The 15,896-nt window shown below is 40.7% G+C and overlaps 1 protein-coding gene across 3 annotated transcripts in view; it reads right to left on the reverse strand.

Moving 5' to 3' along the window:
• Positions 1-14,746, reverse strand: part of LOC124053515 (lysine-specific demethylase RSBN1L-like) — a 30,863-nt gene extending 16,117 nt beyond the window's left edge. The window contains exons 1-4 of one of the 3 annotated variants that reach the window (XM_046378748.1): positions 14,000-14,746; positions 8,195-8,344; positions 2,908-3,467; positions 2,656-2,814 (exon numbers count right to left, since the gene is read on the reverse strand). In XM_046378748.1, coding sequence (XP_046234704.1) covers positions 2,656-2,814; positions 2,908-3,467; positions 8,195-8,344; positions 14,000-14,642 — 1,512 coding nt within the window. In that variant the 5' untranslated portion in view covers positions 14,643-14,746. Of the gene's footprint in view, positions 1-2,655; positions 2,815-2,907; positions 3,468-7,200; positions 7,257-8,194; positions 8,345-8,711; positions 9,488-13,999 lie in introns of those variants that run through there. The other 2 variants (XM_046378749.1, XM_046378750.1) reach the window with 2 other exon arrangements.
• Between the last annotated feature and the right edge of the window lie 1,150 nt (positions 14,747-15,896).

Genomic DNA, 15,896 nt, shown 5'->3' on the forward strand with positions numbered 1-15,896 from the left:
GTGTCTCACACTCCTGCAGCCCACGTGAGAAATGCAATACTGAGAATCAACTACCCAAATCTACATGTAGGTAAAAAAAAGAACTCTGCAATTTCTAAATTCTTGCCTTTTTCCCCCCTCCCTCATACACGCAGCAAAAATTGGCCATCCACTCTTACAACTAGAGGCAAACAACAAAGCAGAAACATAAAGAGTTGAGGGATGAAAGAGAGAGAATGACACAGAGACAGGGAGACAAAAAGAGAGAGGGAGAGCTGAAGAGAAGAAAGACAGAGAAAAAAAAAATGTGTAGAGGGAAAACATTAATCTGTGCACGCCTATGTGTGTGTGTGTACACCTGTGCTGTGTATACAACAGTGTCCGTGCTCACATCTGTGTGTGTGTGCACGCGGACTGTATGTCTACTTCCCAAGGTCACTGCTGAAAGCTAGGAGGGAGGGAAAAAAATTAACAAGACCAGTGGACAATGACGTTAGCCCTGCAAGGAAGACTACTCTTAAAGGGACAGCTCGAGACACAGGTTCATGCAGGGAAAACTCAATTTAGACAATGGACAATTAAGATGTTTCATTACTTCATTATCTGGAATGAATTTACTCAGGGACATGCAGAGATCAAGGATGTGTTTGCTGAAGCAGAATTGGATAAAAGTGAAACAAATACACAGAATAACAATATGAATATTTCATAAGAAGAAAGAACAGCCACAAGGAGAGCGATAGAGAGCATAAACTGCTTTACCCCCTGTAGTACCACACACACACATCCAAACACACAGTGTGGTAGCTGGTGCTGTCTGCACTCACATTGAAAAAGAGCAGGCAGTATCTCTATACAAAGCCACTCAGGAGGTTTGAGGCAACAAAAGGCTTTTCATTAGTGAACTACAGACATGGGACAACTGTAAATGAAGAGGTCTAGCTGTGTCGGTGTGCTCAGAGGAGACAATCCAGACCACCAGCAGCAGCGACAGACAAACACACACACACACGCACAGGTCCTTAAAAGGTTGTGTCCAACACCCATACTTGTGCTTTTGAAAAGAAAAGGAAGATAAACACCTTTTCCTTCCTGACACCATTCATCTCTAAAAGTCACTTTCAGCTTCCTTTTCTGTCACTTTCCTGTTCTTACATCAACCTCTTCTTCTCATCTTTTTCAGTTTTTTGTTACCTAGAAGCTTTGCTTTCTCAACACATTTTATTGTCAGCCCTTGTATCTCTGCTGAGCTAACTTCTCTCTTCACTCCCTAAATATGTTGTCCTTTTGCTTTCTTTCCCGAGCACAGCACACATTTTGTCGTTATTAATGGTATCATTTAGTCTAAGAAATCAGACATCAGTGTAAATGCCAAAAGCTGTTTTACGCTGAAGCCAGATGCTTCAACCAGATGGTTAAAGCATCAACAATACAACTTCTTCATCCCCACACAGCAGTCATCTGTTTTGTTCTTTCGATCGATCTCTCTCTCGTTTTCCCGGCTTCTACTCACCCTCTCCATCAACTTGCACTTGCATCCAAACCTTTTCATCATTCTATCTACCCATCTCCATTCTTTCATAATCTCTCTTTTCACCTTCTTATCTCCCTTCCTGTCAGCGTTGCTTTTTCATGATTTTTTTCAAAATAAAAAGTGCTGTTCAATAGGGTTGAAGAGGATATTTATGTGCAGATGGCCACCAACAAGCCTCGTTTTACATACATATTCCCGCTCTCTCCTACATGTGCATACATACACATAATGTTATTTTACGTAAAAGCTTCTGTTATTTTACATAAAAGCTTCTTAAATGCAGTAAACTGCTAAAACTGGATAGCATACATTCATTGTACTCATCTAATATTTTTCACTGACCAGCAAAACATCTTTTTCTGCAAAATCTTAGTAAAAATACAATATTTACACAATAGAAACACCCAGGTGCACCATTACTAAGATGAAATTGCAAAACAAAAACATCAAAGCAACTGACAGCCAGACATTTCCAGCACAGCACACTGGAGCCAGCAGCATGACACATTTTTAGCTATCAGATATCATTTGTGTGCGCACCTGTCTGTGTGACAGAAAATTACATAAGATTTAATGGCCCTGTGTCAGCCTCAAGGCTTTCCTGTGTGTGCCTGCAAATGTGAGAGTTTCAAAACAAAAAAGTGGCATGAAGACAGTTAACCATACCGTGTCCTCATCTCTTCCTGTCACATTCCACCAACAGTGTGTGCCCTTCATCCATATGCTAACCACAACACATTATTTCATCAAAGCAGAGCAAACTTTTTATAACATACTTTTCATAAGACGACCTCCTCTTGCCTGAATCACATTAACATGTGACGGGTCCTGTGTTCGTGTGCAGTTGTGATACACAATCTGATATTCAGCCAAAAAGATTAAACACAGAGGACAGAAAATAAGAGGCTTCAAAGCACTTGGCCTTTGCTATTTTGGACTTCAGATCTTTTATTTTTTTTACTTTTCATGTCTAAAAGCTCACCATCTGCTCTGCGCCATCTGCATCTACAGCTCCACAGCTGAATAACCAAAGACAAAAATTGTGAAAATCTGTTTTTCAGAGGATATGTCAATTCAGTTGCTGCATCACACATATTCTCCTTTAATTGATGTTTCCAAATGTATGATTCTGTCTGACTGACCTGAGAGTAGAAATTAGCCATAGTGGTGGTTTCTATGTCCTTCTTTCCCAATATTTCCATTTTGACTGGAGCCGAAGGGAACTTGGTTGAAAAGTAGTCCAAGAAGTCAGGCAGGTAGCTGGCTTCTCCGTGGATGATCCCCATAACGTAGTGAGCTGCCTGGAAAACATGGTCAGTTGCGCAATTTAAATACATTTTATTATTGGAACTGGCATTATCTTAAGATCAATCTGATCAATATGTATGCACTACCTGGGAAGAGTCCTCGCTGAAAGCCAAGGTGACAAACTCCTCAGCGAATTTCTGCCTCTGGTCCATGGAGAGAGAGGCAAGCTGGGATGTGTACGCATGGGCCACCAGAGCCCCTCCATTAGGCTGGTTCTCTATGTAGATGTATGGGGCAAACTCCAGACCCGCCATGCCAGGATGGGTGCACTGCGGCAGGTGTTTGGTTGGGGAGGGGTGCGGCGACTTGATGGAGGATGATGAGGAGTTGTGGTCAGAGGAGTTAAAGAGTGACTTTGAGGCGAGGGAGGAAGGCAGAAAGGATGCAGTTTTGTTGTTAGGTGGCGGTAAAACCGGCAGAGGGGACTTGAATGGAGACAGTGAGGAGTTGTGGGCGGGTTGGGAGGATGCAGGGGGTGGAGAAGACGGAGATATCAGAAGGAGGCCAGCGCACACGGTTTGGCAGGAGCGGTGGTACATTTTCACTCGTTTGTGCTTGTCCCCCTCTTTGTGTTTCTTCTTCTTTTTCTTCTTGACTTTTTTGATTTGCAGCTCCTCTGAGTTGATCTTTTCTTTCTCTTTTTCATCTGGACAGAGTGGCAGAGACAGAGAGAGAAGCATCTTATTGCTCAGAGGGAGGAGACTTATCATGAGAGAGGATATGTTTAAAAGATCAGCTTTGTAAAAAATGTCTGCTGTATGGTGTGCGGTGTGTGTCCTCAGCCCTTTTAATTCTACTGTTGTTAGAAGACACCTTTAAACTGTAGGTTACAGTGAATCAGCTCACCTTGCAAAGACAATAGCTCATAAAAAGCTTCAAGTGAAACTAAATTGAAGTGAAAATGGTGGGGAAAATGTAAATGACATGATGCCTCTGACAAAACAAGCAAAAAAAGACAAATGTAAGACTATCACTCAGCTTTTAATAAAACAAAACAATCTGATATTTGACAAATTCCTAATTCAAAAACAATATGGCAGAAAAATAATGAGTCCTAACTACTTTAAACAAGCGTAGACAGATGACTCCTAGCTTTTTCTATATGGGTGTGCATCTCCTGAAATGCGTACATAAAATAAATTAAAGTGCGGTGAATTGAAATCCCTTGAGAAAATCAGATAAGACTGGGCCAGGAAACAAGCTTTCTAGCAGCATATCTGCTCAGAGACAACACTGTACATGGTAGACTGTCTTTTAAATGCCTGTGGCAGGATAAAACAAAACATGCAAGTTTATATATAGTGCTACCACATTTCTGTGTCTGAGTGTGAATATTAAATGTGTGTGTGTGTGTGTGTGTCAGAGCTGCTCACATCTATTTGTTAACATGTTGCTTGCTGCTTCACTCGTGCCCAATGGTTGTGTATAAAACTGGACATGTATACATTCACTGTGCGTATATGTGCACGTGAGTTACTTTGATAGAGGTGCTGCTGCCTCAGCACAATTCAAATATCAACTACACACACACACACACACACATTCAGTCTAGTCTGCAAACCACACACGTTCAACACCAGATAAGGCAGGAATGAGGCAGAATGAAAAACAGCACAGAGAGAGAGAGAGAGCAATAAAGAGAGCAACAGCAAGAAGGTATTTAGAGTACAATACCCAAGCTGCTAATCCAAAAGCTCTTTAACCATCACACACACAGACACATACACTTACTCACAAACCTTAACCTTCATCAATCCACAGAAAATAACGATAAGGAGCCAATATGCTAGATATGATGTGTTTGGTGGATATTGCAGTGGTAACATGAAATGTAATAAACAGATCTAAACAGGCAATTTCACACTCTCATGCTTGTGCAACTAAAAATTTCAAACATGGATATTGATAATAACAATGTTCTTAGAAATTAAAGATCATTTCAAACTTATTGTCAAATTGAATAATAATAGAATAGAATGATATTCTACCAACATTGTGTTCAGATCCAAGGACCAGAGGACTGATAGAGAGCTTCATCACATGGTGCAAGAACAATCAACTGAAGCTCGGTATCAGCAAACCCAACAAGTTTGTGGTGGACTATGTTGCTTCTAATCTGGATGTTGCTTTGAAGAAGCTGCAAACTCTAAAACGTGGATGCTTCATTCACATCTTCAATCCAACAGCACAGAAGATCTATACAATCATAATTTCAAGATGAGTGTCAATTCAGTATTTGACCAACTGTGAAATATGGTCACAATCAGCTAACGTGTTGAATAATGGCAAGAAAAGTGTTCTAAAAGAACATTATGTTTGACTTTTTGAATAGAAAATGCCATTTTATTTTTGTGTGAAATTTGTATAAACTCTTGGGTTATGGCCAGAAACATGTTTTGTGATGTCAGAGTGACCTTTGACCCACAAAATCTAAAGGGCTCATCCTTGACTGCAACTGTGCATGCGTGCCAGATATAATGAAATTCCCTCCAGGCATTCCTCAGCTGGTATAGAGGCGTGGAAAGAGTACTACTGATGTACAAATACAGATTCAGACAAACTACAAAGCACCTACTTAGCATTCTCAAATATTTGTGGGTCTTTTGTGAATCTGCCGCTTCATACTAAAAGCCCTTCCAGGGATGAGTCCTTCCTGCATGGTTTACTGTGGGCAACTGAAAGACTTTACGTGGAGCACACAGCTTGTACGTGTATGTATTCTGTCTCATGTGAGGTTGGTCTGTGTAAGCTATGGGCTCCACTTGACTACAAGACAAATTTACCCTAGGAATAATAAAGTTCAAAGTTAAAGCTTACAAGAGTTAGAAAGGCCCCTGAATAATGACTCATTCCTCAGTATAAGATGGTCTGAACCTATCATTGTAATTTTTTTAATCAGGATCCGACTGAAACACTGTACACAATAAATATATTTCATTGCACCTCTTGCAAAGCAGAACAAGTTAATGAATCCCTGCTGTTCTTATATAGCAAACATTGCAATAAACAATGTGCTTACTGAAGGCAAATATATTACTATCATGACAACACAGACACAAGCCATTCCGGTAGAGGGTCACGTTCAGTGTGAGGTCAGATAAGTTCCCGGTCAAACAAACACACACACAAACACAAAAAATAGTCTGAGTGGTTGAAAAGCAGCCTTACTGTCAGAGTAGCTGTTTGCTGCTTATTGATTTCCTATGCATGCCTCCTCTGGCTGCCCCTCTCCCTCTCTGTCTGCCTCGTCAATTGCAAACTTAACACTCTCTCGCTGATTAAATTCTTACCTTCCCCGTCCAGACTCTGTCACTCCCAACATTTGCAAACTTAACACTCTCTGATTAAATACTATTACTGAAAACTTTCTCTCTGGTAGGGAGAGCCTCCTCCCCCCTTTTCTCTCTTGACTGTGATTCAAATCCCACCCTTCGTGCCAGTGTGTCTCTATTATTGTAAACAGACATGATTAAATACCTGGCTCTCTAGCAGGATGACTGCAGACCTAATACACGTTAACTCTTTTTATTAGCCTCTCTCTCTTTCTCTCAGTTCATTTTTACAATTCTTCTACACTCAAACTGAGTAAATGAACCAACATTACAAGGGTACCCGTCCACCTCAGAGACAGCATGAAGACTGAAAGGGTGAGCTAAATTATCCGTGTGTGATCTGTCATCTGCAGTAGCCAGCTATGGTATGTGGCCAAAGGCTCACAAAGTCCTTCAAATGTCACAGTGTGGTCATCGCATATATCGTCGTTTTATTGGATACATTTTTTATCCATTTTTGACGCCTGTTTTCACGATTCAAAGAATAAAAATTTCTGTTATATCTGTTATTATCTATGATTTAACTTACAATGCAGTTTACTCTTCAACATGTACCTGGACCTTTCGCCTTTTAATTAAGATCTACATATCCAGCCCAGCACATATCATATGTCAGTCACAATACTTAAATGCAATGTTTTAAGAGAATCATTGCCAAAAATATTAATGATAAGCCTAATATTGTCCTTTTCTTTCTCGAAAATGCTATCAACAAAAATACATTAGTCATACAGTAGGACAGAAATATAAAAACAGCGATGTTTAGGATTATTTAGTTATGCTCATAACATTAGATTTTATTTTCCTGATGATTCTTATTTTTTATTCACAGAGTGATGATAGAAAATAGTGAAAAATTACAATCTTCAAGAACCAAAAGTCATGTCATCAAGTTCATTTTTGTCCAACCAAGTTAAAAAGAAAAAATAGGATTTCCTTTAAAATGCTGCTATGACCAGCACATCTTTGGCTTCTTTCTTTGATTACTAACTTAAATAGTTAACCAGTTGTCAAATAGTCTGTCTATCCACTAATCAGTTAACTTACCCATCATTTGAGCACTTAGTTCAGCATGTATTTGTTTTTCCTCCAGTCTTCAGTCGCTGTCAATGTTAAGAGTGCATTCCTAAATTTTATTCATACATTTGACATCGTAAACACTTTGCTGAACTGCAGTGAGAACAAGTGAAAGGGTGGAGAGACACAAACAGAGAAAACTAAGGGGAGAGGAAAAAGAGAAACAAAACAGAACGGGGAAATGAGGGGACAACAGAGTGACAGAGAAAGAGTGGCACTGGACACATGGCTAGGCTACTTTCCCTGGCCAGTCTCTCAGCTTCTCCTGTTACGATCTTAGCTACCTTAGGTCAGACTAAATAAATCCTAAGCTCAAATTCTCCATGTGTGGAGCAGCACAGTGCAAAAGGTCAATCTAATGCCAAGGATCACATTCTCACAGAAAAAAATAAAACCGTTACAACCACTGTCACACTGTGCTATACCGGGACCTTTGTGATGACCCCACAGCATTAGCATTTTTTGAACACCTACTGGGGTGCTGAGAAGTAGCGCCTCCTGGTTGTATGTTCAACCTTAATGATGATACACTGTACAGTCCAGCACCTGGTGAAAGTGGGCCAGAGCCAAGCACTCTGGTTTCTGAGAGATGTGACCCAGTTCAAGATACTGAACACATTTCAATTTTTAGCTTTGTCATCACAACACATAGAGTACTACCGTGCAAGATCAACACAATATCACCATCAAAGTCAAAAAATCCCAAAAATATCATATATCATCGTATTACAACATATCTTGCACATTTCAAGTCATTTATTTAATGCAAACAACTGGTTTAACATTATATTTCTATATTGTAGTTACATCTATGTTTGTGTTTAAGTTAAATTTAATGATGTGTGTGCATGAATGCAAGGTTGATACCAAATACAAAAGTAATTTGAAGACATCACCACAAATAAATAAAACATTCAGCCCCACATGAACAACTTGATCTGCATGTATGCGTGTTTCCACCAACCTTTCATCGGCTGCTTGACCTCTCCGTTCTCCCTCTTGATCTCGTTTACCACTTTGTGCTTCTTTTCCTTTTCTCTTTCTCTGTCTTTGAGCTTCTTCTTCTCCCTCTCCTCCCTGTCTCTGTCTTTTGCCTTGTCCTTGTTTGAGTGCTCTGTGGATGTGGAGAAGAAGGTTTCAGGTCTCGATGGTAGAAATACATTAGCATCAGTGGCCGGATTTACACACTCGCCAACACAAAGACACACACACACACACAGATTTTTTTTCACCTTAACTGAATTCTGGCCAAGTGCTTTGGCCGTCACCCTTGACTTTTCTTTTATCTTGTTGGTCTTTCTCCTACAAAATGTTTGGCTTTTCCTTCCCTGGTGCAACAAATTCATCTCTCCACCAAGCCTCTTATCTCTCACGTTTCCTCCTTTCCACTGTTTACCTTCCAATTCCCTTTCAAACTACAGCAGCCACTCTGGAACTTCAATCATAACCTTAAAGCTACATCTCTTTAGGATATAACTCACCTTTCTTACCCCCCAAACTCATCCCTGTCCCATGTTCTGCCTCTTCTAGCTTCAATATGCTCCACTCCTAAAATCCTCAGCTGCTTTTAGACTCATTTTATTTGCTCTTCCAGCAATCCTCCATCTGACAGAGACATGTGAGTGTTGAAGGGAATATTACAGATTGAGAAACTGGAGCACACTCATGGCAAATCACTCTGGACGAGAGGATCTATTTAAAATGTAAATATCACACCATCACACGCACCTCTTTAGTTATTGGCAAAGCATGTCTAAGTGTGGATGGGTCTAAATGAGCATCCCTCACCTCCAGCTGAGTCAAGAAAACCTTACCTTTCTTAACTCTTATATACCCCTCCTTCTTTTGAGTCTTAATTTCCTTTCATTTCCCCATCAAAAAATCTTTTTTTAAAAAAGAACCCTCCTTTATTTATTCCACATTTCTTTTACAGATTCTTTCTTTCTTTCCTTTCCTTTGCAAAGAACTTTCTTTCTTTGAACTCAGCCAGATCCGCTTTTAAAAGGAAGCAGTGTTTTCAGACTGCTCACTCTCCTGTGGACGTGTGGAGTGGGAAAATGAACACAGTGGGGTTGGACTCGCTGTTTGCGGGATCAAAGGAGAAAATGCTTTGAAAGTAAAAAGGCTTAAAGGCGCAATAGGAGAATTAGTGGTACATCGATACACTCTTTTTAATGACTGTATTTAAATGAATACCGTGGCATTTTGAAGTTCAGCAGGTCATTTTTCTTTATCCCTTAGCATGCAGGTAGTCACGCTCCTCGCACTTAATAGCAGGAGTGCCATGATTGTTAACAAACCATTTTAAGAAAATAAATACTGCAAAATGACCAGGCACTGTAAGTTACTGCCCAGTGAAAAAAAGCACATTTCAAAACATCAATTAAGCTCCACAGGAAGGTGCCTACAAAGGAGGGCTCAGTCAGATATACTAGAGGATTTATGAAAACATGTCAGACCATGTCGGAGTGGTAACATTCATAAACTTTAAATTTAAAATGAGTGGAAGATAAATTATGGCTGACCGCACCCTAAATACACTGGAGAACATGCTGCTTTATTGCAGCTTGGGAGAAGGATCAACCTCTTAAAATAAAGAGGCTTCAATCCAATGACTGGAGAGTCATCAAGTTCAAACTAGCCTGTTACTAAAATGTAAAACTGTTTCTCAAAAAAGTGCAGCACAAAACTTAAGTCATCAATAAATCAGAAACAATGGGATCCATGAGACAGAAACTTCATATTTTTATTTTTTGTTTTTTGACTTTCTTGCAGCAGATGGTTTTGAAGGTGAACCCAGCAGGTGGTTTTCACTGTCTGGATGATCACACAAGAGGAAGCACTCTGAAAGATAGAAGGCCAGAAGCAGACAGTTTGTTCCTACTGCAACACCAGTCCAGACTGCTATCAAACGTTTTAGAATTTTAAAATGTAAATTCTTAGCTTCCCCCAATCACCTATCCTTAAAATCAACTTAATCAATATCATGTATTTACATTTAACTTGTATTAACCCGCATCATGGTCGAAAACTCTGCTGCCTGGCCGGGTCTGAACATATTAGCAAAGTGATATGATTGAAAACAGAAGAAACCATTCGATTAAACTTAAAACTAGCAGGCTACATAACAAAGGTTTCAATGTCCCTGAATATTATTTACATAACTTCTTATTAATGTTAATTTATTCTTCTGAGAGCCTGATTTTACTACTGAGTAACTGTTTGTTTCAATCTTTGGCCTACAACATGAGTGTGCATATCAAAGGATGTATTGGGTGAAAACAATTAAAAATCAAAACATACTCCACTTTTATTATCAGTCTAATATCAGCAGCTCAGCAAAGGAACATTAAACTGTAACTGATAAGGAAGGAAAAAATGGAGCTGGCCAGCCAATCAAAGGACAACTGAAGCACACAATATTTTCAGATCTTTCTGAATCAGTGCAGTTGGATGAAAAACTACAGGTGAAACTGGCCTCCAGGAAAATCCTGCTACTCCAGATGGTCAGTCCACCCTGCTGGTGAGGCAAATCCATGCTTCAGCACTTAACCACATCTCAAAATGATTTAGCAGTGAGGATCATACAGCCCGTCATTCTACTGAACCGCTATTGCACATGCAGCGTCTTGTTAGTGTCTTGTAATTTTTGGGACTGAACAAATGACCCAGCTGACAGTAACGTAATTGGGTGCTGATTGCAGCTAAGCTTCATTTTCTCTCCATTTTCCCCTCGTTGTACACAGACACAAGAGTAGTCCCACACATAGCCCACCAGCATGGTGCATTTGCATACAAAAAAACTAATAACTCGCATATTCAGACATTTACATGATTCACAACGAACCGACTTTCCCCATAATGCAGGAATATGGAATAATCAGGAAAAAAAGATGTCATTGGTGCTTTCAGGTTTGCTAGTTGATGTGTTTAAAAAGCATCTTCATCAAAGGCCCAATTTACTTGCAATACAAGTTATAAACATAGAAGGCTTGAAAACTGCCACCAAAAACACAAAAAAGCTGTTTTACATCACCCTTAACCTGAGTGTATTTCAACCTTTTTTTCACCTTTTTGTAGGCAGTTATGATTTCTCAGAAAGCCTAAATATGACAGTAATCTTAAGGAAAACTGCATTTAGTGAGAATTTTAATATCAGACTAATTATCCTGTCAACAACAGGTCAACACAGCTAAATACTGCAGCTGTTCTCAGTGAGGATTAACTGACCTTTCAGTTAAACAACAATTTCTTCACTAGATCAGCTTGCCCAATGTAGCAATGCTTCCTTGTCTTGGCCAACTTGTTCTCTGAACTCAGTTAGACTGATGTCTCTTATTTCAATACCAAATGTAACTAGGAGTCACTGCTCTTTGCCATTCGCCTTCATGCCCTGTAGGAAAATTCTTCCTGTGCAGGAAGGTCAGGGCACAATTGGCCCCCTGATTCTGGCAGGAATCGCTCATGTCCAAACTCATGTCCTCCTGTGGAACAGCAGTCTGTCCATTCACTGGGCCAGTCTGCCATTCAACACGGAAGAAGAAAAACACGGTTCAAATTGTGCTCTTTCAGTGATACCATAAGACCGTGACAACTGCTGCTGTGTCACGCAGTCGAGGAAGAAGGATGACACACTATGACCAGTTTTTACAGGAAGGTGATGTTCAGAACAGAGCATTATAATCCCTGAAACATTCTGCCCAAGATGAATGTTTTCCAGCAACACTCTTCTCCACTTCCATGTTCTTTCTGATCTTCACATTTGAAGTTACACAAAATGAATACAGTCTCCAACTGCTGGTCACTGAGCAGCTTAATACAGCAGATGAGATGCAGTGTTTTCTGTCAAATGAATATCACCAGCATCCTTCTGCTCTGAAAGGCCGTCAAACAATGCAAGCACATTGGAAAAAAAAAAACTTAAACAAAAACACATGGCCGTGTTTCTGTTGGGGCTACAGGCCAACAACACATCTCGTCCTGGTGTCCACACTAACTGCAGTGGCTGTTCAGAGGATGTTATGACCTCTTAAACTACCCAACTGGAAAAGGGTGACATCATGCACTCATTCACACAAACAAACACACTTGTATGTATCCACTCGATATTCCAGCAATAACATTTACACACACTGACAAACACAAAGGCACACTTAAAGATGTTTTGAGACACTGTTTTGGGCGTTGACAATGACAAAAAGCTCAACACACGATCCATGACAAACAAGATGATAAAACAGAAATTCAATGTTGTGACCTAATCAGTCAACTGAATATAATTACACCCCTCCTCACTAATAAATTACTCAATTTTATAAAATAATGTGAGATCTTAGAATGTATTTGCAGTTTTATTAATGGCATGTGTCACATGTATATTGGTCACACACAACATTCTGTTCTCTTATGACGATTTTTCATCATCAAATTACACTTTTACATAATGCAGAAACATTTAGCTTAAAAAATATCTATTTCTGCATGATACGAAGCATTTATGTTGGCTGTGTATATTTTCTGAAATTGCGTTACTGCAATATTGTGAAATGTTTGTTAATTAAACCAAAATAATATCAATATTAGTTCAGATTTCCAAGTGACTGAAATACTGTAAAATATGCAGTGCAGCAACCTGACGTTATAACAGCAATAAGTTCATAACTGCGTTAACTCACTCGCCTACCCGAAAGAAATTATTCTGTTTATCCTCCAGCCCGCCTAAATCGCATGCAACAGTACCAGTGGTCAGACACCAGAACAAAAAACTAAATGTGTGCTTAAGTCTAGAATGTGATAATTCTCATCAGTAGCTCCGAGTGTAATTACCTGAGTATATTATTAAAGGTTTCAGTAGTAAAACAAGTTATTGGAACGGTGGTCATGAATGCATCCTGGTCTGCCTATACGGCTGGAGAACATGGAACAACAAGCTGTGGAGCTCTGAGTCTGTTTCCCATACAGCCTGAGGTTACAGAGGGGGGCGTGGTGCTCTACCAAAACAACACTTGCCCTATAATGGCGGGCGGCTGTCATATTGTTATGACAGCAGCGTGTAGTTTTAATACATAAACGGCTCCAAAGAAAGGGAAAAATACATATGCGCATTTATTTTACATAACAACTAAGCACTGTAAAACAATCGTTACGCGGACACTACAGCGACCAAAGCTTGTTTATGCCATTTAGAACATCTTATTTCTTCTCTATTACATTACTATTAAACGCATATGAATAAAATAGGTCCTATTTTGTCGATACGGCGTAACCACGTAACAATTCCGCAGCAGCACGCGAGCAGCTGGTTACAATAAAACAACCAGGTCGCGCGACTACTGCCCTGGAACGCTGTTGTGGAACTCGAGGGTTCACGAGCGGGTGAACAAGCGACTAAAGCTGGCAGCCATAGCCCATAGAAACATCGACTGAATTGGGTTTTACGGCCGCCAAACTCGATTTGAACATCTTCTATAACGTTCGGTCATAAATATGAGCAACCCTCGAGTACTCTAAGGGTTTCTATACAACATTTAGGAGCGTCTTTTGAGCTGTAGCTAGTCCGAAAACGGGACTGTCCAGACAAATTAGGCAGACAACTGCACACTCCGGGCCACATGCAACGCTACATATCCAAAGTGGCTGAATTTACCTTGAGCCAAGTAACTACAAAAAAGGACAGAACTCTAGTTTATTTATAATGAATACAACTCCAACTTTAGGAATTCGCCTCAAGTAAAAATTTAAGGACACAAAATACACTATGATGGCCTACCTTTGGGTAGTAACGTGACCTCCCCATTTTCTCTCTTCACTGCAGAAGAGTTATTAAATCTGCTGATGTCGTTGTTGTTACTGACATTACTCCCGGGTCCGGGGGTCATCAACAGTTTATGTTTCTTTTTCTCTTCTCCGCCTCCTTTTCCCTTCTCCCTCTCTTTCTCTCGCTGTTTATCCTTATTCGGTTTCTTGGGTTTGGAGGAGGAAGACGCTTTGTGAAGGGGTAAATCGCTCTGTTTGAAGACTTTGTGGGTGTTTGTCGCTGGTTGGGATCCACCGGTGGCAGGCACTGGAGGGTTGTTGTTGTTGTTGCCCGTTTTTACCGGGCTGAAGCTCCACAAACCTGTGCTGCTACCGTAACTCTGTTGCTTCGTGGGCTGCTGGAGTTTCTCTTTGCCGCTACCGTTGCCTCCCACTCCTCCTTCCCTGCTGAGTTTCTTGGGTTTAACGCTCCTCTCCTCGACTCGGACCTTCTTGGGCGGCGGCGGGTTGAAATCCCGGGAGGACTGAGAGCGGTTGTCAAGGGTTCCCTTCGCCTCGGTCGGTTTGACGAGCGTGCTTTTGGCAGAAGCAACGGCCGGAGCTACCGCAGTAGCAGCAGCTCCAGTAAGGTGAGCGGGACCCAGCGAGGCAGCCATCTTGAGGCTTCTCCCTCTATTTACTCTCTTTCCCCAACGGCCGCCGCTGCTGCTTTTTTGCGCGACGTGCAAACAGGCAGTGAAGGGGCGGGGCAGAGGGTTGATTGACAGATGGACAGTGAGGGGGCGGGGTAAAAACTTGATTGACAGGCAGAGAGGGAAAAACTGCTTAGCGTCTGCGCATGTACCATTAATATGTTTGTAAAAATAATAATAAAAAGGGGCAAGACTTGAACAAAGTCACAGGATATAAAAGGTTAGGAATTAGTCAGACTTGACCTTAATTATCAGAGCGAATAAATATCACTTTAATTATCAATTAATGTCCCAATTATCATCATCAATTATTTCCTCAAACATCGCTGAGGACACTCACACTGATATTGATTTCTGTCCTATTACAAAATAGTTCAAACATATTCAAAATATTCAGTTTTGCTCGGTTTGGTTTTACATTAACACCCGCACTGCGCAGTCGAAAGAGCGCTTGCAGTGCTTCAGTTAAGGCTGTAAATGATCCTGAACTGCATTAAGCCCATATTGAGAAGCTCTTGTCCTTCCCACTGCTGTGTCCTCTGGGGTGTCCAGTCTAAAGGGAAAGGATGTCCATTTTTACCTGTTTCCTTAATCTGCCTTGGCATTTTGTCTCCTGACTATAACCCCTACCAGGCAGCACACACACTGGCCCCCAACTGACTGACAGACCACGTAGTGAAATGAGGTGGTGTGTACATGTGTGTTTGTTGACATGTGAATCTTCTCATCAGAGGGATGAACTTGCCCTCCGTCGTCTAATCTTCACAACTGGATGAGTTTATCGCACACAGAACACATCATTACACAGTGCCACGAATCCTCCAGCTCTGTTTACACTTTCATTTATTGAGATGAAAACATTTTCCTCACTCAGACTGATTGGTGGATCTGTCAGTATGAGGCATGTCAGTGTGACAGCCAAGCGTGATGCATACTAAACATGATTAGTGGCTGCACGGGTCGGCTTGTGAAGTTACAGCTGCCCATAAACACTGTGACAAGATTATTGTCTGATGCAAGCCAGAAGTGCAAATCTAATGTCTGGGTGTGCGTGTCGAAACAGCACAGACCTAAGTCTGAGCAAGTCCAATTCTTCCAGCATTGATTGTATGTGACTAATATAGCTAAAAATAATCAGGTCGAGCGCGTTATACTGTATATTTCAGGCTTTAAAACAGAGCTGACACAGTTTTCACTTTCTTCAGATGGCAAAGCAGC

Source organism: Scatophagus argus, chromosome 22 (genome assembly GCF_020382885.2).
Source record: "Scatophagus argus isolate fScaArg1 chromosome 22, fScaArg1.pri, whole genome shotgun sequence".
NCBI lineage: Eukaryota > Metazoa > Chordata > Actinopteri > Scatophagidae > Scatophagus > Scatophagus argus.